Source organism: Pelobates fuscus, chromosome 9 (assembly GCF_036172605.1).
Source record: "Pelobates fuscus isolate aPelFus1 chromosome 9, aPelFus1.pri, whole genome shotgun sequence".
In the NCBI taxonomy this organism is placed as follows: Eukaryota; Metazoa; Chordata; class Amphibia; order Anura; family Pelobatidae; genus Pelobates; species Pelobates fuscus.
In genome coordinates this window covers 160460123-160482210 of record NC_086325.1, presented here as the reverse complement: position 1 = coordinate 160482210, position 22088 = coordinate 160460123, and the positions used below count along the sequence as shown (strand labels likewise).

Here is a 22088-nt window from a genome sequence, read left to right as displayed (position 1 = left end):
TTTATGTTGTCACACTGGCCTCATTACACATTGCTGGAAGATCTAGACTCTTCTTTAAAGTTTTCATAATGTTCAAAACTGCCAACTCGCTATCTGCTCTCAGTTCCTGCTTAGTAGGGGGTAAATAGCCACAGTCAGAATTAAGTGAGACTATAATGGGCTCTGCATCATCTTCCTGAGCACTGGCAACTGGTTCTGTGGTTTCTGGCCCAAATTGGACTTTCCCAGCAACTTTACAGAAATGGAGGTTTGAAAGGACACTAAGCTCATTTGTCTTGTGGTCAATCTTACCTGATCCTCCAAATAAATCATGAAAAGGCTTTAATTTCCTGGTATAGAGATAATTTATATATTCTAGAGGATTCATTTCATCACTATTTATAACTTTAGTGTCGTTATATTTTAGTTCATCTTGTGAATCATGTCCTGCCAAGTTCATCGATATTCTTAACCTTTTTGGATCTTGGATGGAATTGTGATCTTCTAGATGGGTGACATTATGTTCTTCTTCTTTGTGGTCTTCCAGCTGGGACATCTTCATTGAAATTGAAAATATAGAGTGGTAAGCTTTCTTGGAAAGTTTGGCTGATCGGTAGTCTGTGAGATCGACATTATTTTCTTCATCTAAGGGGCTAAGTGGAGAAACTTTATTTCCTAATTTCTTCATCTTGTACTCTTGGTCTTTCTGGAGTCTTTTGCCATTTAATTTTCTGCTTTGGCTTCTTTGACCAGTTGGTATGTTTCCCATTTTTTGGCCTGTTGCAGAGACATTAGTGACAGCTGAATCCAAATGATAACTTCCATCGCCTTTCGATGTGACTTCCCTTCCAGTGAAATGAGCTGCGTTGTTCTTAACAATTTTGATATCTGCATTACAACTTTGTACATTGTCACACATAACGTTTCTTTCATTTACACCATCGGTGTGGATATTAGCGGTCGGTCTATTTAGATTGCAAGTGGCTACAGCACTGGTTGGGTCACCATTATTGTAACTTCTAGGGTTGCTGTTTAAATTTATAGCTGTTTTGTAATCAACAGGTTCTATGTGGAGAAGACAGCTTAAACCATCTGGATCAAGCACTGGATGGTTTTCAAATCTATTTTCGATTTCCTGTTGGCCAAAAATAAATTCTTCTGGAATTTCTTGGTCATGTTGTTCCAAAACATTGTTATGTTGAACAGGTTCCGCCACATCACTAGAAAGTCCAGTGATATCATGAAGCGTCAAGCTTGGCTTTCTTGTATTGTCACCATACTCAGAATCATTCTCAACACACAATAATTCATTAGAATTAACGGACGCATTTTCGGAGCTCGGTTTAATGTCACATGCCTCAGTCACCACTGTATCAGATACTGTAATGTTTGTTGCACAGGGCGTGTATACTGTTTGATTACTTTTCACATCTGCTGCCTCATTGTTACAGTGTACGTTGGTTGACTCAGGGACTGAATGTAGGAGATGTGTTTGTGTGTCCAGGTGACTATCCCAAAAGGCAACTCTACTGAGTTGTTGGTGGTTGTTACATGATGGGGTTTCATCTCCAACTTTTTCATTCTCATCACCTGCCTTTTCCTCAGAGATTGATGCACTTTCTGTTGATATTATGGAAGTCCATGAGCTTATTCCTGAACCATGACAATTATTTATTATGATCTGTTGCTCAGTTTCTCTTAGAGAGACAGAGCTAGAAGCTGCACCCTCTCTACTTTTCAGATGTTCTTCAAATGTATTCAAAATTTGACTGCCCGATTTCAAGTCATACGTTTCAAAATTGCTTTGACCATTTGTTATATAGTAATCAAGTTTTTGATTATGAGTTACCGTGACTGGTACTGCTGTATTAAAATCCGGGCATCCTTGAGATTTTTTTTCTTGAAAAATGTTCAGATTTGGCAAACTTGCAAAGTTTTTCTGGCGATACATGTCAGGCTGGACCAGTGGATATCCAGCGTTTTCAGAAGACAAAGTTGGAAGGGAGACTTGTTCTTCAGGATTAAATAAGAAATAGGAAAAATGAATAAAGATGTGACCTTCTTTTTGGTCATAACTATAAACAAACACCAAAACAATTTGGTGAAGAAAACATTTTTTTATAAATAAAATCATGATGCATTTCCTTTTAAATATTTATTTGAATCAGAGATTGTCAAATTGGTATGTGATACATTGCGACCGGTCTCATTCTCACGTAATACATTTTTTTTTTAAATGCCCTGTTACCTACTATTTTTTCATTACTCTTATGTATATTTACTAAAGCTTATGTTTTCTGCCTCATATTTTTATTCAATGTAATAAATACATTTAATTTAAAGGTAGTATTTTTTCAGCTCGGGCTGGCCTATGTCTTCTTCCTAAGTCTTTCAGAGTAAATACAATGCGCCTAAAGTTGGGAAGGATTTTCCACTCGTGTAAATCACAATGCAGACATTGTATATGGATGTACACAGATATTCACAGATATAATCTATAAACAAAACTTCCTGGATTTATGTATACTGAACAATAAAGCAGAGTGCTTGTGAACGAAACCTTTAATAGTAAATGGTTTTCCTTTGCTTTAGCTTTTTTTATGCCTTTTTTTTATTAGCTTTTTTATGCCTTTTTCATAAAATGCTGACATGTTACTTTACCACTAAATCGGTTTTACTATCTCCATGGTAGAATTTGTGAATTCTTGAAATTCTTTCTCTGTGAGATTCTAACCAAGAGGTTGACCATGATTCTGTCATTACCTTCAAGGAGGTCTTCATCTGATGGAGGCTTTTGGACCGATCCCATACTTAGATGCTCGTTTGACATTGTTTTCAGTTGTTTCGAAATATTTTGGGCTGTTGGACATGTTTTGGACTCATCACAACAATTTGCATGGTGTTTCCAAAATCGCTCCTTTTCTGTTATGTTGGGTATTATAGGAAATGTCTCTTTTCTTTTCTCGGTTGTAAAAATGTTCTTCTGGAATGATGTACAAGGTTTAACATTATTAGAGCAAATCTTTGGCAAATGATCTTCATCATTTGTAGAGCCACTCTCTGAACCAAAGGTCTGTGTCTGGTTTAGGCTGGTTATATACACATTATCTGCATGTTTTTCACCCATGGACTCGTAACCCAACTGACACAGAGGAGAAAAAGACACATTGACATCTACATTGTGAGTATCATCTTCTAAAGTTGGGTCTGGCTGGCTGACAGTATCAAGGTTTATTGATGATTTTTCTAGCTTAGGCCAATGGAAATGAACAAACTCATCTTGAGAGTCAGAATATTTGTTTGTTTGATTTTGTCCAAAGCTCTGAAAACATTCTGGGGATTTGTGGTCCTCAAAATATTTTAATTCTTTGTTTTTAAAGAACACTAATTTTTCATGAAGTGCGTTCTCATGATTCCCATTTTCTTGAGCAAACTTGTTTTCCATTTTGTTATAGTTTTTGGATATGCTGCTGAAATTGTTGCATGTTTTACATCTTTTGTTCAATGTGCTGCAGTTTTGGGATTTAGTAGCTTCTCCAGAATTCTCCATGCAGTTAAATGCAGTCGGTGCCAAACGTGATGATTCCACATGTGTCTCTACATATTTTTCTAAATCTAAAAGAGGAAATACAATGCACAGTTGAAAAGTTGAAAAGTAAGTATTATATTTAATATAACATATGGTCCCATTTTTTTCAGTCTACAAAAAAATTTCAATGTTAAACGAGCAATCGTGTAAAACACTCGTGGATCATCTGTTTTATTTCTTCATCTACCAAAGATTGTCTTTAGAAATAAAATTACTTTTCACGTGGTCTAAATCCCCTCACTTCTCAAACAATTGCATAGTTGTTCATTAGACTGTCTCAGAGAACATCAGTTATTTTCATGAAAGGGCAAATTCACTAGGCTGCCAGCTTTTAAGATCTACATCTCCACTGTAAGAGAAACATTTCCTTAAAGACCTCACACCTAATATTCTGAACAATTAATACAAAATAGCAAGGGGGAAATTCGGAGTATTTAACTCTACTTGTGAAGAATTCAGCTCTATTTCCCAATTAGTGTCAACTTACCCGTTTCACTATCAACAATGTCCCCAATGTTATTAGCCTTCCCCTCCTGGAGATTTAGCCTGTTGACATTGTCACTGGTCTGCAGTTCCAGGCCAATGGGCGAGTGAGATTCTTCACCAGCAGAACCCAAGCCAGGCTCCTTTAAACTGATATCATTGGTATTGTTCTGTACTCTTGATACACTCATATCCGTGGGATCCTTTAAATTATACATTGCACTGTTTTTGAAATCCGTGAGCTTTTCATTAACAGGAATAAGACCTGGAGAACTGGAACACTTAGAAAACATTGCTCCACCATGTCTATTACTGAATTTAAACTCTGACTCGAAGAAGATGTCACAGTTTTTGAGCGTGTTCAGATTCTCGTCTGGGTCTTTAGAGACGTTTATCAGGAACCCTCTGCCAGGATTCTCATAATAGTCCTTAGATTTATCAAGTGCACACTGAGCGCGATCAGTTCGTTTCTCTAGAGCCGATGAATGCTGCTCGTCCATGACGTTGGTTAGGTTATGTCGGGACATCATGGACACAGCTGGCAAGTTGGTGTGCACCTTCTCTGCAGAATTCTTGCCATGATCCCAGTCTGTATCTGGTCTTTCATCTGTTACATTTGCCACTTTATTCTTCCAGCATTTTGCCAGAAAACACACAATCGTCCACAAAGCCATAAAGAAGAAAAGACCGCCTAGACGAAAAAAAGGACAGCGGTTGAAAGTACTAAACTAAAATGTAAACACTAAGGGTGTAGGGGATTTCATTTGAGGAAAAATTATTTTACCAGCACTTCACCAATATAGATGTTCTAAAAATTATAATATCTCACTATGAGAACTAATTATGCACGTTTCAAATGATTAAGGTTAGAAGAACATTTCCATTGACATTTACCCATTTGTATTATCGTAAAGCTCCAACATAATCAGCAGCGCTGTACAAAGGGTAAGCAAGACAAAATAGTTATCTGCTAAAGTGCTTTGTGTGTCTGGAGTTTGTTATATTTTTGACAGTTTGTAAAAGTGCGATTTCAATAGAAACTGTAAATTTTATAACTGGGGCAGACAGTTCCATTCCATTAGGTCCAAAGAGCTAACGCATGCGCCAGTTAGAAAAAGGTTAGCAAAAAGTTAGCATGCGCCTGCCTTCCCTCTTCTCAATGAGCTCAATAATATAGCTCATTGAGAAGAGGGAAGGCAGGCTGGAAAGTTGCGATCGTATATGTGTGTGACCACTCATGCACAGAGGCCATTGAGAATAAAGTGTATATTCGGGCACTGTGGAAAGAGGGGAGGCTTGTAAAGGCTGAAGGTCTGTAGCTTTGGCAAGATGCTTCTTCTTTTTCATATACCCCCAAAGAAAACAAGCAGACAAAAATACGTGCATGTTTTCTTTGGTATATCTACTAAAATAAATAAATAAAAATCACTGTTTAATTGGGGGTATATAAAAAAACAAAACAAACAAAATACTTTGCGAGCCCTCCCCTTCTAACCCCGCCCAGGCTTTCTGTGTCTGTCCAATCACAGACTTCCCAATGCAGCTCAATGAGAAGCCTTTACAAGGCAGGTGCTCTGGGCAATTGCTGCCACTTGAGTTTAGCTCCACTGAGCTAACCAAACCAGGAAATAACAGTGCCAGTTGTCTGATTTAAAGCTGGAGGGGTGGGACAAGGTTAATTTATAAAAGTGACAATTTCTAGTGAAATCTGAACTTTTTGTAAAATGAAAAAAAAGAGGACATACTCTTCACACATAAAGCACACATAAAGCACTTTGACTAGCTCAGGTGCTTTAAGTATCTGAAGTGTCCCTTTAATATAGAGGAATGAGCGGTTATAAGGGTTCTGCTTGACGTGGCTCATAGTCCTTGAGGTTCTACACAGCTTGAAAATCATTTTGTACATTTAATGCTCATTTAAAGAAGAGACAATGTGGAATATGCATACAATCTTGGCTCCAGTACCCTTTAATACGATATTCTCTCTGTGACTGTTTGCATTGTTATTTTAGTGGATCGTGCTTCTATTTTGTTGAATTTTGAACACAGTCATTGCAAATTGTAAGTATTGAATCAAGAGGAACGCAGACAGAGACACAACAGCCAGTGAATTGTGTAAAAATAATACTACGTTTTATTTAGATATTTAATACATGCATATAAATGAGGAAACTAGCAATTAAAGTAAGAAATGACTATGCTATATGTACTAAGTAATAAAAGGTCGGGGAGAGAGAGGTCACCAGCAAGGAAAACATATAGAATCCCTTTATTGAGAGAAGAGACGTACCCTGTCCCACAGGGACCAGCAGGAGATAGGGACTCGGCACTGTGGGAATCAGTACTATGTGTCGGGGTTCATGTGAAAGCAATGCATGCACACATTGATGTACAAGGTGCAGCCTCTGTAACTACGCTCGCATCACCGACGCCACACAGTCTTGTCCTGCTTCCAAGCCCAAATAATGCTATATTATCCCCAGGATAGCACTAGAGAATGCTCTGATATTACAGTAATTTTGTACCACAAAACAAGCCTTTTTATGCTGCTGTGAAAGATTCACAAGGACTTATGTACTATGATGCCATTCCAAGGTGACCTCTACAAAAAATACAAAAACACTTTCAGCTCATCAAATGGTAGTTACAGCTAAATTTACCATAGTTTAAATAATTGAGTGAATTCAAATAATTTTAATCAGTTGGAAATATTGTCTTAAAGATACGGGTGCTTTAAATACAGAATGGACATTACACTCTGCCCTCAAAAATGGCATTTTAAGATAACAAATAGTGATTTGAAACGTGTCTCTAATTCCACCTCACTGTATTACAAAATATCTAAAAATTACATTTATTGGGATGCCACAGGCTTCAGAAATGCAACCGTTCCAAAACACAAAAAAAAATTAAAAAAAATAATGAAGTGTCACCACTCTTTCCCTTCCGGACTCTTTCCTCTTGGACGACCAGGGAAGACCTTGGAGGTCTAAAGACTATCGGAGGAAATTATATCACTCTTTAATTTGAGTAGCACTATAACCACTCCAGCTTTGATGTCCACGTTTGGAAAGCATTGGTTGGATAGTGAAGACGTCACATTTTCACCTTATTTGAGCCACAGCAGAGAGGCCAAAAAAATCCTGTGCACTATAAATGCTTCAATGGACTACCGTGCTCAAAGTGCTTCGGGTGCCTTTTAAACTATTCTTACATAGGGGAGTGCAAGAGGCTCACTGCATTGGCAATGCAGCTAAAAGTACCATCTCGTTCACCGATAGAGAGATACCAACAGAAATAGAAATAAACACTCTTACATTTATCTTTCCCCTAGTGAATGAGGTTGTACTTGTTCCTGTGATGCTCATGTGTGAGTGGGACCCATGTTCATATTTAAAAAGAACTTGTGAGAACCTGCTCATAAACAAGTTCTGAACAAAAGTTATGTCAGCAGAGAGGGATCAAAGACTGGGCAGATATGTTACAAAAGAGGTTGTGTAAGATAAGAAGCTAACAAATCGTGACTGGGTATTAAACAAAAAAATTAAAAAATTAACAACAAACGTCCCTTTTGAATCTATTTGTTTCTAAATTTCTCCGGGCATTTTATTGAATGTAACACATACATTCCGCACACTGCACAGGATATACCTAGTGATGGATGCACTTCCAATGTTACAATGTAACATAACACGAACGCAAGTTTAATTCATACAACAAGTTAGCATTACAAGAATGGTCGTGAAGCTGGTAGATCTGCTAAAGAAATGTACACATTACAGTAAGCTAGCAAATTAAAAAGAATAAAACCAACAAAACTAAGAGAAATTAACAACATAAAATATTCATGATGGAGAATTGAACTTTGCCAATTTTTGCAAATGCAAGTGTTTTATCAAAACCACAGAAGTTTATGATACATTTGGGGTGTCTTCGTGAAGAACTGTAGAAAGTCAGAAAACAATAACTTCTGGGAGCAAAGGCATGTTATGGCATATCCATCGTATGCTCTGAGTTAATACGTGTCATGAATGACCTTTTTCTCTAAGATGTTGGAGGTGAACGACTTGGAATTCGGTGCTGGTGAGATTGTCTCCATCTCTCTCTTGTCCATCTCCCATGATTTTCCACAACTTCGTGCAACAGATCAATGAACGTATATTCATTATTTTCTAACAATGTGTCATCATCTGGGGTGATTCTACAGTTGGATCTGACTGATGAGTCTTGACTATTAAGATCTTCTCTTCGATCTACAGGGTCTGGAGAAGTACGGTTTCTGTGCAGACGACTGTTATGGCTGGGCCTCTGGTAAACTTTTCTAGCAGGTAAAACACTAGAGTGGGCTCCTTTATGATATTTGGAATCCACTTTCCTTGCATTGGAAGAAATGTTATCTGGAGATATCTGCTCATTTAAGAGTCTTCTGTCCATTGAAACATTCTTCTCTGTTAGCATATTAAACATAGCTAACTGATCCTTGTAATCATTGTGTGAAGTCACTTGATTCATATTTTCCAGGCCTGCCAAGTGTCCTCCACTTGGATTTCGAGACTGACTGAGTATTTTTAAAAAGTCCTCATAAGAAGCATCTGGTTCTTGGCTAGACTTAGTTTTCTCTTTAGGCCAAGTATAGGTTCTCCTTAAGGTACTAGTCTTTAAAATCTCATTACAGGGAACTTTTTGGATTCTACTGCTGGTCAGGACGGGTTCTTCTGAAGAACTTACACTCAAATACACCAGTGGTTCTAAATTATCTGCCAATGTCTCTGACTGTATCATTTGATCGTCAACTGAATGACCTGGCACTGTTGTTGTGCTGAAAGAAAAATCTAAGTTCTCTTGGTATGATTTATCGGTATTGTCTATGTTCTGATTTACACCAGATTGAGTCTTGTTCACACTCACTAAACACCCAGGTACCAAATTTGTGACATAACCATGTTGTGGCCTGTTGTAGTACCACAGCTCCATATTACCACCAGAAGTACTACGTAGAGCACTTGTGTCTTCATAATGAGGCATGGTTACATTTTTGCAAGCCTGGTTTCTCCCGACTTTTATCTTACTTGGATTTTTATTTCCTTGAACAGAATAATCTCTCAGCAGAATGGCCGATGCAGATTTCGAACGTCCCTTTCGAGTGATACTGCGAGTTTTGGGGGTGGTTTGGAAATCATCCATCTTAGATAGATCAGGTTTAAAAAACATGATGTTGCCAAGAAAGGTTCTCTTTCCTGCAAGTTTTTTATCCTTCCTTTCAACGGCTTCCATGTCTGGATTTACTTGTTTCTTCTCTTGTATCTTCTTCCAAAGAAGGAAAATCGGCAAAATGAACAAAAATATCACTGTAACAACATAAACAATAATGCGGTTGTATATTGTAAATTAGAACCTGCCCATTATCACCACATGTTTTATACAAGTGTGTTCCCCAAACTGGCCCAAAGTACTTTCAATGATCCAACTTTTATCAACATCACGATTTGGACAGTATTGGTTGCAAATTCTTCAAGCAGCACTGTCATCCCAAATCACTGAAATGCAAGTCAAGAAATGCACCCAGTCAAGAGATATACCGAGACAAAGTATGGACTACTTTGTTTCGGTATATATTCTCCACCTGACACTTCTAGACATTGGGCAGTGTAAATTCCCCAGCCATGATAGCGCTACGGAATTTGTTGGCGCTATATAAATAATACAATAATAATAACCGGTGACAGCTGCAGGGAATTGACTCTCTCGCTATGGAGGATCTTGCAGTTTCGGAGGATGAGCTATAGTCCTAAACGCATTACTCTCGCAGAAGAGGACACAATGAATAGGACCATATGGAACAAGATTGCAGTGTCCATGAGGGACAGGTTCAGGAAAGTAAATCTCATCTTTACCTGCTCCTCCCCCCTGGCCACCGGACCAGACAATGACAGTGGCACTTAAAATCCTGATGTGTATGAGAATCATTTTGAGAACCTCTGTATTACACAGATTTGTATACAAATCTTTTTCTAAGTTTAAGTTTACGACCCTCTGGACATATACATTGTAACCAAATTGTATTTTTTTCCCCTCAATATTAGGATCAAGGAGTGATAGTAACATCATATATTTTGGTGGTTATTAAATGTATCCTATGTCAAATATAGTGTAAGAGAAAAATACATTTTGTAGGCTTCTACTTCACACAGGATACATAGTGTGTATCACTTGGCATAAGTTTGTAATCGGTCCAACAGCAACTTGGAAAATAACAATTTTAGTGAAGTATTTTATCTGCCATATTTCATCAAACAAAACTGCAGCAATTCTGAAGCAAGCGCTCGGACGCTGCACCAATTTAGTTTGGCTATATTATAACAATTTATTTTGAGATAAGTGTGTGTATTGGTCTTTATAAATAGTGTGAATTCATGTCAAATTTCTAATAGTCCCAAAGTCCATAAGGTGCATATATGTGCGGTCTTTACACATATAGCGGGGATCCTTCAAGTGGTTAAGTAATTTGATCTATACACTGTCCCATGAGGAAGAATGCATTGGTCAAAATATATTGACCAAGTCTGATTTTTCCTACAGTGCGGATTACTGGATTATGTATCTATCAATCCACAATAAATTAACCAACAACCTGCTGGACGTCCCCTAAAACACTTCTAAAATATAACAACATTTTCCATCATGCACCTGCCCCTCTCTCTAATTGGCAGCTGCTACGTTTTGTCATTACATTTCTTTAAACTTGAGTGAGTCTATGGCATAAAGCAGCCAAATGCAAAATGTATTAAGGTATAAATGAAATAATAAAACTATCAGCGGTGCGTTCAATCCAGTGCTAAATAGCAAATTGCATTTTACAATTAAATTAAACTTACCGAGCAGTACCAGCAGGGCTGGCAAAACAATCTGATTGAAAACAGCAGCAGGGATCTCATCTATACTGGATGAGGAGCAATTCGCAAAATTAACGTCCCAGACTGGGGTGCCATGGAGAGCAGGTGGATTGTGACAAGTCACGTTTTTTGCTTCATCCAAACGAGAAGTGTTGGTCAACTCTGCAGGAGACACGCTGACGTTAAATTTCAAATAGTCATTACCCACAAGAAGATTTATGCAATAAGTACAAAGTAGATTGCAGTAAACTGAAAATCGAATTGCAGAGTTCAATCTGTGACTGTAGTTGGGGTGGAGTATTTTTTTTAGAGCGTAAACATTTTTGCCAAAATCCGGTCGTTCGATTTTCAGTTTACTGTTTTGTGAATAAGTGCCAAAAGGTAAGCATAAAGTGCAACAAAAAGTTTGTAACTCTTAATTTGAATCAAGTCCCATAGCATTCTAACATATAATTCATGTTTATGGTGCATCAACATCTAGATCATCCGTATACCTCTTAAAAAATGGAGTTTGTGGCACTGGGAGATATAGTACTGTGGACAGTTTTGTTATGCATGTATGCATATTATTATAACAGAAGCAAAAAGCTGCGTAATATTCACTCATTGCCATATTAAAATGTATCTCTTTATTCACAAAGTGTTATAATGTAATCTGATCTTCCAGAGATAACATTTTGTTTGTCAGCATGTGGAATATTGTCCGTAATATAAATTAAATAAGTGAATTAGAACAATAATGAAATGCATTAATTTTCAACATTACCTTGCAGAAACAATGAAAAATCTTTAAGTATGCAGGTGCAATTCCACGGATTTCCATCAAATCGGAATGTGGCATTGTGCAAGTGGCTTACCACCCGCCAGTCAAGGTATGGGAGTTCATTGGATGATAAGTCAAGGTAGGTTAATTTGGAGAGGTCGTTAAAACTCTCACTTCCAATCTTTTTGATGGTATTATTCTTAAAATTAAGCAATTTCAAAGCAGAGAATCCAGCCAACATCTGAGGTTCGACCACTTGAATCTTGCTAGACGTTATGTTAAGGGTTTCTAAGAGAGTCGAATTATAAAACCAGGAAGGTTGGACGGTACGCAATTCATTGTTGGAAATTAAGAGGGAGGTCAGCCTGGGGAATCCCTTAAATGATCCCGGTTCTATCCTGTGGATTTTATTTCCACCAAGCGTCAAACTTTTTATGGACTTGAGTTTTGGATTGCTAAAGGAAGTCGAATTGAGTTCTTCGATATTGCTTAACACAAAAACAATGGATTGGATGCCTGATTCACCATCTGAAACAACAATTAAAAACAATTAAGAAACTAAGAACTCAAAATTCTGGCGGTCTATCACATGGTTAGCAATGTTTAACTTGAAGCATTAATGGAACACTGTAGCGTTAAGAATACAAACATTTATTCCTAACACTATAGTGGCACTCTCCCTAATCAGACTAGTGTCTCCTGCCCTGCATGTGCAATGAAAATTAAGAAATCAAGGTTTTATTTACATTTTTCTAGTGCTGCTCACCTCTCCGCTTCCAGCTATGTCATTAAGGAGGTATGGTTTCCTCCGGCGATGGTCCAATCAATGCTCCTCATAGAGGAGTATTGGGAGCATGATATGCATGTGTGGCAAACTTTGAGTGCACATCCGAGGCTTCTTATTAGAAAGCATTAAATTCAGTACTTTCCTACAAGCTGCAACAATTTGTGATCGAGTTTTAGACAGTCAATGTAGAGGAAGCGTCTCTAGTGGCTGGTCAAGAAGATAGCTAGCTACTAGAGTTGTGTTTAACCCCGCAATGGAAATGTTGCAGCTTATACAAAACAGCAATGTTTTACAATCCAGGGTTACAATTACAGGGTACCTGCACCCAGACCACTTTATTGAGATGAAGCGGTCTGGTTGACTTTAGTGTTTAGTGTTAGCATCTGGAAGTTGGGATACATTAGGAAACCTAATAAAGTGCTCAGACATGTTGAGGCACCATTCAAACTGAATACATGCTGTAAAAAAAAAGGGGGGGGGGCATCACGGGGTAATTTGTGACATAAAATCTGGGCACACAGCTCACTGATGCATTTGAGTCTGTAACAATCACGGTTTAGTAGATATATCCCCAAATGAAAACATGCATGCATTTAATTATGCTTTTTTTTTATTGGAGCTATATCTAAAAACAGCTTTGTTACTGCCCAATCCCAGACTTCCCAATGCAGCTCAATAAGTCTTTGCAAGGCAGGTGCTCTGGGCAATTGCGTTTAGTGCCATTGAGATAATCAACCAGGAAGTAACAGGACTGGTTGTCTGATTGACAGAAAGGTGGACACACACCGACAAGCTAAAGTGCATTAGGTGTCTGGAGTGTCCCTTTAAATGACACTCAGAGACATAGTGAGCATATTAATTAGCCGCTCCATGTGGTATATACAGGGATATCTCTTCAGAAGGCTGATGTCAGTAATGAAGCAAGTATGGACCTATAGGAAGAGGGTAAAATAAAAGAAACCATGATGATGCAGGCCTAATGACCTTAATATAGAAATATAGCAATCTACATTATAAAAAATATGCACCTGTGTCCCACAGGGCTGGGATTGCTTGGGTTGGGTTAACTCAGTGCTCTCAGTCAATTACCAATATCCAGGTTGGATAAGACACACTAATAATACAGATGGTTAGCTTACTTGGAGTATACCTTTAAACATTCTACGTTCTTTTACAACTCTTTTATCCACCTAACCACAAGAGGTCACCAAAGCATTTTGTTCCAATTTTCCCCAACAGTCTACCTAATGATGAATTTGTTAGATTGGCATAATATGATTTTATTCAAGCAATTTCACGTATTCCTTGTGTGGAACTCTCATGAATGTGAAAATAAACTTAAAACCCATCTACATTACATATTAAAATGCCAAGCACAAATATACCCAAATTACGGAGTAACCGAAAGGCATAATGCAGAACCAATTCGAAGGAGGTGTCAAAAATCTACAGTATACCAAAAAAAAGAAATGATTGATGGGAGAAACAATTGTGGCAGATAGCTAGGAGGCACTAACTAAATGTTTATTTTATTCACAAATCAAATGACAAGTGCCCAAGTGTTCCAACGTGATCCATCAGTCTTTCCCATAGTCTCAGGTCCTGTCGCAAAATCTCTAAAACACCCTCTTTATTGCAGCCTAACAGATCACATGGCTATTTACTGAAATGGGAATTTAAAGGGAATTTTAAATTTAAGACTAAAGTTGCCAACATTTTTTTTTAAATTCAATGTTGACTTTAAATTTGAAATTCACTTTGAATTCGTACTTTAGTAAATAACATTATCGGGGCTATTCATTAAAATGAGTATAAAAAGAGAATGAAAAATGTAAGGTTTATATAGCAGACTGGGAGAATTTTTTAGTTTGTCTATTTTGGTCATAAATTTGAAATTCACTTTGAATTATCCTTGAATTCTCATTTTAATGAATAACTTTGTGTGAGTATTTTTTTTCTTTCATGGTCTCGAATATTGTTGGATACGTTTTCCAAATGATTTAATATTTTGAAACATTGAAAATTATTTTTTGAAACCATTGGAAATTATTTTTTAAACATATTAAAATATAAATTAAAAAAAAAAAATTGACATGCATAATATATATATAAATGAAAATATTTTTCATAATATTAAATCATTCTAGAAGCTTATCGAAAAACGTATCCAATAATATGAAATCAAGGAATTTATTTTACCCAACTGCAGCATATCATACGTTTTATAGGAGTTATGTATTTTTAGTCGAACCTCAGTCATTCACTAAAGTGTAAATTATTATGGTGAATTTAAAATTTACGGCCAATTCTTTTTGCGGTCATTTTTTTTTTGTCTTTGAATAAAGAAATTAAAAAGAAAATATAAAAAAAATTAAAATTAAGCCAAAACAGCTGATGGAGTATTTTGAGTTTACATTGAACTTCTGACATTTCACACCTGATTGAATAGCCCTACCAGCATTCTCTCTCTCAATAAATTGTACCAATATCTTTTATAATACGATATCGCACGTTGATTAGACTAAGCTTGAATCAGTGAGTCAGCGAAGAGTTATTGCTTTATCAAGTTTATTTTCATGACTGCCAATGGTTCTTTTATAGATTTTTTTTACTACAAAAAATGGAATTAAACATAATTATACAAAAAAATTGCAGCACTTAATTATTGCTTCTAAAATTTGAAATTATGTATGTGGATGCAAAAAAAGTTCTTACCGTATTCTAACGTGTCACAGATATGCTGATCATTGTTCTTAAGACAGGTAGATATTGAATCTCTGACAAATCCGCAAAGGATGATCATTCGAAGGAGCTCTGGAATTGAAATGAATATTTTAATCACAACCAGTTTGTTTTCAGATAGCCATTACCTGTATATGTATATTTATAGAGTCATGAAGAAGAAGCTGTGCGATATTTGATGTACCTTTCATGCTGGCAAACCAGCCACCAGATCAACAATAACTAATAGACAGTCTTCTTCTAGAATTTAGACAGAATCTTAGGGCAGAGGATGTGGAATTTCCAAAAGACAGGTTCCAACTTGCAGCTTTGAAACGGTCACTTGTTGAGCGTGAAGGTATCTTGGAGTCCAGCTGTACGCATGGTCAGTCAAGTATCAGGTTAGAAAAACGTTAATGACAAAGGTTAACCAAGCACATCAACAAGACACGATGAGTTCATTTATCTAAAAGTGTAGGCAAAGGGAACATTTAAATGCACAGGGTTTTTTAATTAATTATTAAAAAACTGATTGATATTGCGTCAGTCCTATCTGTGCAACCTGTTGCAGTTTAGTTAAAAGTTTGCTGTTAAAAAGGTCTGCCGCAGATAACTATTCAAACTCCACAAAACTAAAGTTTGGCTATTTTGGCACAAACTGTGCATATATTATATATTTTTCTCCCCATTTCTCGCGATTCACTATTTATTGTTTTATAAAGTAGAAATGATTGCCACATCTGCACAGAGTCAGGGACATGGGGTACAATAACATACACAGACAGGTGGGAGGCGGACCTGGGGGAAACATTAGAGGGGATAGACTGGCAAAACATTTGGGAAGCATGCACAAAAACATCTATCTGCACCTCCCTACAGGAACAAGCATACAAAACACTACTTAGGTGGTATACAACCCCTGTCAAGCAATGCCACATGCAAATCAGCCCCTCAGACACCTGCTGGCGTACGTGCGGGGAAAAAGGCACTTACATTCATATGTGGTGGCACTGCCCAAAGGTTACCCTGTGCTGGAGGGAAGTAGTGGCCGTGGGCTCCCGTCTCCTGCACAAAAGACTCACACGCCCGACCCTTGGGCTTGCCTCCTCTCCCGACCCACAGACGGACTAGACAAATACGAACAGAGACTACTAAACATGCTATACCTAGCAGCCCGCAGAGCCCTGGCTCAACAATGGGTACAGCCGGAGACACCACCTATATCCCTAGTAATGACTAAAGTTAAAGACAACTATTTAACGGACAAAATGACAGCCCGGGTCCGCAATACCATGACAACCTTTAACCGGGTATGGGCACCATGGGAACAATATAACGAATGACTCCACTTCGGAGCTAAAGAGCAGAGAGTGGATGTCCACACCCCCCCCCCCCCCCCACCGAACGAGGCGACCAGGGAAAGTCAGCTGGAGTTACCTGAATGTTGCAATTTGGTGTTTAGTAGGACCACTCCGAGCATCCTAACGTAATTGCAATAAGTTTGTTATGGTGCAAGGACTGCACTGGCTCCATGTTAGCTGAAGGGGCTAAACCATTAAACAGTTTAACCCCAAAGTCTGCAAGCCGGGGCCCAATCGCCCTGCCCCTACAGCTCTGCGATGATGAAGTCTCTGAAGTGGGTATTGAACACAAGAAGTCTAGGTCTCAGTGTCTACGTTTACTTTAGTAGCCTACCAGTTAATACAAAATAGAAGTCCTTCATTATAGCCCATTGTAGTGGTTATTGTGTTAGACGTCTCTGGCTACAGCTCAAGTGGTTCATTCAATCTGTTTGAGGCTATCCCTGGCACTCGTAAACTTGCCCTCTATTCTCCCATACGATGATGTGGAAATTACAATCTCACAGTATAAAGTGGGATTCAATCCAACGATTGGCAGGAATGGTTTTACAAAAGAATAGAAGTAATTAATACAAAATAAGAGAGTAATCCCACCAGGATGCTTCGGACATGGAGGGCACACCACGAACCCCGAACCCCTCACAAGGCTCATATAATGTTGCTGTTGTAAACTGTTCCTTAATAAAAGACTGCATATTTGAGGAAACTACTGGGTGTGCTTGGATTTCGGTGAAACGCTCCAACGACTGGTCGAGAGTCTGTCTATACACTGTGGCAGCCGAATAAAAGTATTTTTCCATCTTTTCTTTAATTATAATTTCCTCTTTTGATCTTAATGGCTGTGCATGTGGCATGGTTGTTTGGTGAATTAGGTTATAAGGTGGTAGCGATTGAGAACCGTGGCTCAGGGTTTAAAAAGATGCCCTAAGCTATAGCAGACTGTGAGCAGATAGGAGTCAAACTTGTAAGGAGTGCTGGTCAGTTTGCATTCATTTTCAAGGAAGAACATTTTGAAGAAGGAAAGCAGTTTACAAAAGATGATGACAGAAGAAATGGAGAGATATTCACTATAGTGAGAATTGTCAGGAACGCAGAGTGAATTTCAAATTAAAGTCCAAAGTAGCCAAACTACAAAAAAAAGTTTATTTTGGTTTGGCAATTTTGGGCTTAAGTTCCCTGGTGTTTCTCACTTTAATAAATAATAAGGAATGGTGATTATATGGACTGCATTAGGGAGATACAACGTAATTTGGGAAGGATAAAAGTAGCCGCTACAAGAGTCAGGAAATATTTTGAAAGAGCACAAAAACAGACTGATAACCTGTCACGGCATCCGAAGAAAGACACCACCAGAGCTCAGATATGCCCATATTCATGGATTCTCCCCCTTGTGTAACAAATACAGCAACCCCACACGTTTGGCCTCTACCAGTGTTACATAGTTTACCTCTCATAAAGAGAGAAAAAAAAAAAAAAAATTCAGCTCACATGATTTAAGATTACTTTTTGTATTATCAAACTGTTTATTGGAATGGGGTGCAGCAGCACCAAGCATGAAACACACTCCTGGGTGTGCGTGATGTCATCGCTCCGTCATATTTTGGACTCCCTTGTACGAATCTGGTCATGTGCCCTATGGAGAGTGCCCTATGAACGCATGCTCAGACATTAGCTTCCCATTGCTTTCCATACAAGCATGGTACCACAGAGGTTAAAGGGACACTCCAGGCACCCAGACAACTTCTGCCCATTGGAGTGGTCTGGGTGCCAACTCCCACTACCCTAACCCTGCAACTGTAAATATTGCAGTTTTCATAAACTGCAATAATTACCTTGCAGGGTTAACTCCCCCTCTAGTGTCTGTCTACTAAACAGCCACTAGAGGGCACTTCCAGGTTTATAGCACACATTCCGTGTGCTATAGCGTCGCTGGACATCCTCACACTATGTGAGGACCTCCAGCGTCGCTGAAATCCGCACAGGAAAGCATTGAAAGCATTTTTCAATGCTTTCCTATGGGGAGGTCTAATGCGCGTGCATGGCATTGCCGCGCATGCGCATTAAGTCTCCCTCCGCCGCGCATGTGCAATAGGTCTCCCCCGGTGAGGGAGGAGCGTGGGCGGACCCTGAACCAGCGCCGAGGGACATCGGCGCTGGATACAGGTAAGTCACTGAAGGGGTTTTAACCCCTTTAGCAACTTGGGATGGTGGATGGGAGGGAGAGGGGACCTGCAGTGCCAGGAAAACGGATTGTTTTCCTGGCACTGGAGAGTCCCTTTAAATAAATGTGCAATCTATTTTCCAGGTGTTTTATTTATTTTATTTTCAACCCATAACGGCCATGCATCTTGAGAAGGTAAGGTGAAAAACAGCGCAAAACTTAGACCGCTCCATTATGTCTTTGAGACAAAATTGAAACCATAAAAAAAAACTACTTAAAGAGAAACTTTAGTCACCAGAGCCGCTACTGCTTATTGTATTTGTTCTGGTGAGTATAGTTTTTTCCTTTTTGCTGTAAAGACTGTCTTTTCATAGAAAAGGAGGGTTTACATTACTGCATAGTAAGACCTCCAGGTGCAGTCACTCAAATGGCCACTAGAGGGGATTCCTAGTCCAGGGCTGCACAGCGTGCAGAACTAGCGTTCAGCATCTCCCCGCTCTGCATGGAGGCGCTGAATGACCCTCAGAGATGCGTTGATTCAATGCATCTCTATGAGGAGATGCGGATTGGCACAACAAGGCGTTTTGTAGTGCATGCGCAACAGCCTCTGGATTAGCGGAAAATGGCCTGCACAAACTGTGGCCCCCCTGATGTTTTCAACTCAACTCCCATGATCCCCTGGCTGTTTCATTCAAAACATTCACCCATGTTGTGTTAGCCATTTTATTCAAAGAATCATGGCTGTTGTAGTTCAAAAACATCTGGTGGGCCACAGGTTGCACAGGCCTGAGGCAACAAGGAGCATTGTGGGCGGCGAGTGAGGGAGCAAAAATCTACCTGCAGCTCCCCTCTGCTGCTTTGCGCTGTCTAACGATGCCGGGTGTCGGAATAGGACATCACTACAGAGAGCGCACATAGAGCAGAGAGGAGCTGCAGGTAGATTACTGCTCCCTCGCACACAGGAAGAGAACAGCCTCACTGGACCCCAGGGAAAGATTCACTCGGCTCTCCCAAAGATAGGGAGGCTAAGTGGTTTTCAATTAAAACAAAATGTGTGTCTGTCTGTCAGTATGTGTGTGTGCGCCTATCAGAGTGTGCGTGCAAGCCTGTTGTCAGCGTGAGTGTGTATGTGGGAGCCTGACAGTGTGTGTGCGCGCCTTTAGGTACCTGCCCCCTCCGATTACATGAGGAAGGTGTTTTTACTTGCCTTTTTACCCCCATTTTCCCACGCCATGGTTGGTATCACCTCCATGGCTGAGATTATCAATCTTTATGATCTCAGCTAAGCCAATGGTTTCCCTTAGGAAAGCATTGCGAGGATTTTGTGCATGCGCAGCAAATATGTCAATCCGCATCTCCTCATAGAGATGCATTGAATTAATGAATCTCTATGAAAAACATTCAGTGCCTCCATGCAGAGCTTGGAGACCCTGAACGTGGGTGCTGCACACTGTGCTGCAGTGACCCAGGACTAAGTGACTGTCACTAGAGTTGTTACTAAGCAGCAATGTAAACACTGCCTTTTTGCAGATATCCAGTGTTTACACTGAAAAGCCTGCATAGACAGACTATAGACACCAGGACAACTACATCAAGCTGTAGTGGTTCTGGTGGTTATAGTGTCCCTTTAAGAATTGCATTTTTCTTGTTGAAAATGACTGGCTCCTAACTTTTTTAGCAGGCTCCTAGATTCCAAACACATTTGTCAAGCCCTGGTTTAACACTATAGTGTAGTGTTCCTACAGAGACTAACTAGTCTCTTTCACAACACATGAATGAACATTAATACCGGAATCAATATTTTTCAGTGGTTAAATTAAAAGAAGAAGAAAAAAAACACACCTAGGGCCTAAAGTCTAACAAAGATTAAAGAAAATTAAATGAAATATACCTGAAATATGTTTAATGTTTCTAGTTCATCCATTACACAGTGCATTCTAATAAGCATCCCAATCAGAACGAAGCGCTGGATCATTGCAGGTCATGTCTAGACATGAATTTCTGCTCACTGGGCAGCTTTGTGTTTAGCCATGGATACCGATAAATGTGTCAGTGACGTTCATGTCAAAATCATTTTCTCACACAAAGTTAATCACTAAAAAGTATGAACTCCTCAGATCAGATTTGGAATTGGAAATCATGAAGAACCGAGCACTTAATATCAACTCCACGTTCGGCAATCTGCACGATGAGAAAAGACCCTACTAACATTGGGAGACAGACCATGTCACAATTATAAAGGCTGGGGAGTTAGCGTTAACGGCAATGTAGATAGATTAGCTGAAGTCAAAAATCAGAAAGTTTTTACAACTGAAAGATTAGCAAAGCAGCTTGCTCTCATTATCAATAGTGTAGAAATTCGAGTTGAACTGACAACTGTTAAGCACTGTATCAATAACACTTTAAAAACGCATAAAGCAACAAATTTGACTTGGAAGAAAAAAAAAAAAAAATCCCCCAGAAATGTTCTTGCTTCCATAAAGCCATTTGCCATCACAGCAGCCTCTTAGCAGAATTGAAAATCATGAAACAAAATTTGAAAAAATAAATAGGATTAAAAAGGAAAAATCATATACATATGGAAATTAGATGGGTGTAAGAAATCATATCCTTAATCTTAAACTAGTGCAAACCCTATAGGTGTGTATTAGGGCTGGAAATCAATTTTAAAGGGACAGTATGGTCACCAGAAGCACTATAGCTGAATTTAGATGTTGTGGTGTCTATAGCATGTCCCTAAATGCTTTTCAGAGAAAAGGTTGCGTTTATATTGCTGGCTAGTAACACCTCTAGTAGCAGTCACTCGAACGGCCACTAGAGGTGCTTTCTGGGTCATTGCTGCCCAATGTGCAGAACTGATGTGCAGCTGAACGATCCCATAGAGCTGCACTGATGCAATGTATCTCTGTGAGGAGATGCTGATTGGTGCTGCATTCTGCCATGAATGCACAATAACCTCGCTCAACCTGGATTGGTTGAGATCATCCAAACTGGAGATGAGGCCAGTGTGGTAATGGAGAAAAGGTAAGTTTAAAACATTTTAACTCTACTCTGGGGGTGGTCGTGGACATAAATAGCTAGTCCAATACTATAGTATTAGGAATACGTTTGCGTTCCTTTAAAACCGTTTAAACCCTTTGCTTCTAGACGTGTAACTCTGCCTCTGGCAGCGTCATTACCCAGTCCGGAACAAGTGTTTTGGGTGTGTTATGGGCAAATGCAAATATTACAAGTTTTAGAATTAAATGTATTTCTTAAACTGTGTACTTTGTCTTTAAGAGATATTGCAAACTGACATGGTGTTAGAAATGGAATATATTGTTTTTCATACATGTTTCTTTAACCCCTTAA

At 38.8% G+C, this 22088-nt stretch overlaps 1 protein-coding gene across 1 annotated transcript; it reads right to left on the bottom strand.

Annotated features, from left to right (window-relative positions):
• LOC134573705 (uncharacterized) lies at positions 1-15431 on the bottom strand. The gene is made up of 7 exons (XM_063433484.1): positions 15421-15431; positions 15210-15308; positions 11711-12235; positions 10927-11106; positions 4056-4742; positions 2743-3594; positions 1-1992 (listed from the first exon to the last, which is right to left on the bottom strand). The coding sequence occupies exons 1-7, from the start codon at positions 15425-15427 to the stop codon at positions 2-4; spliced, it is 4341 nt and encodes a 1446-aa protein (XP_063289554.1). The 5' UTR covers positions 15428-15431; the 3' UTR covers position 1.
• Between the last annotated feature and the right edge of the window lie 6657 nt (positions 15432-22088).

Bases quoted from the DNA above. Each gene is read 5' to 3' on its own strand.
- LOC134573705 (XM_063433484.1), bottom strand. The intron at 4,743-10,926 runs GTAAGTTTAATT...TTTTTCGTCTAG, and splicing joins AGCCCTGCTGGTACTGCTCG to GCGGTCTTTTCTTCTTTATG. The intron at 3,595-4,055 runs GTAAGTTGACAC...TTCCTCTTTTAG, and splicing joins CATTGTTGATAGTGAAACGG to ATTTAGAAAAATATGTAGAG.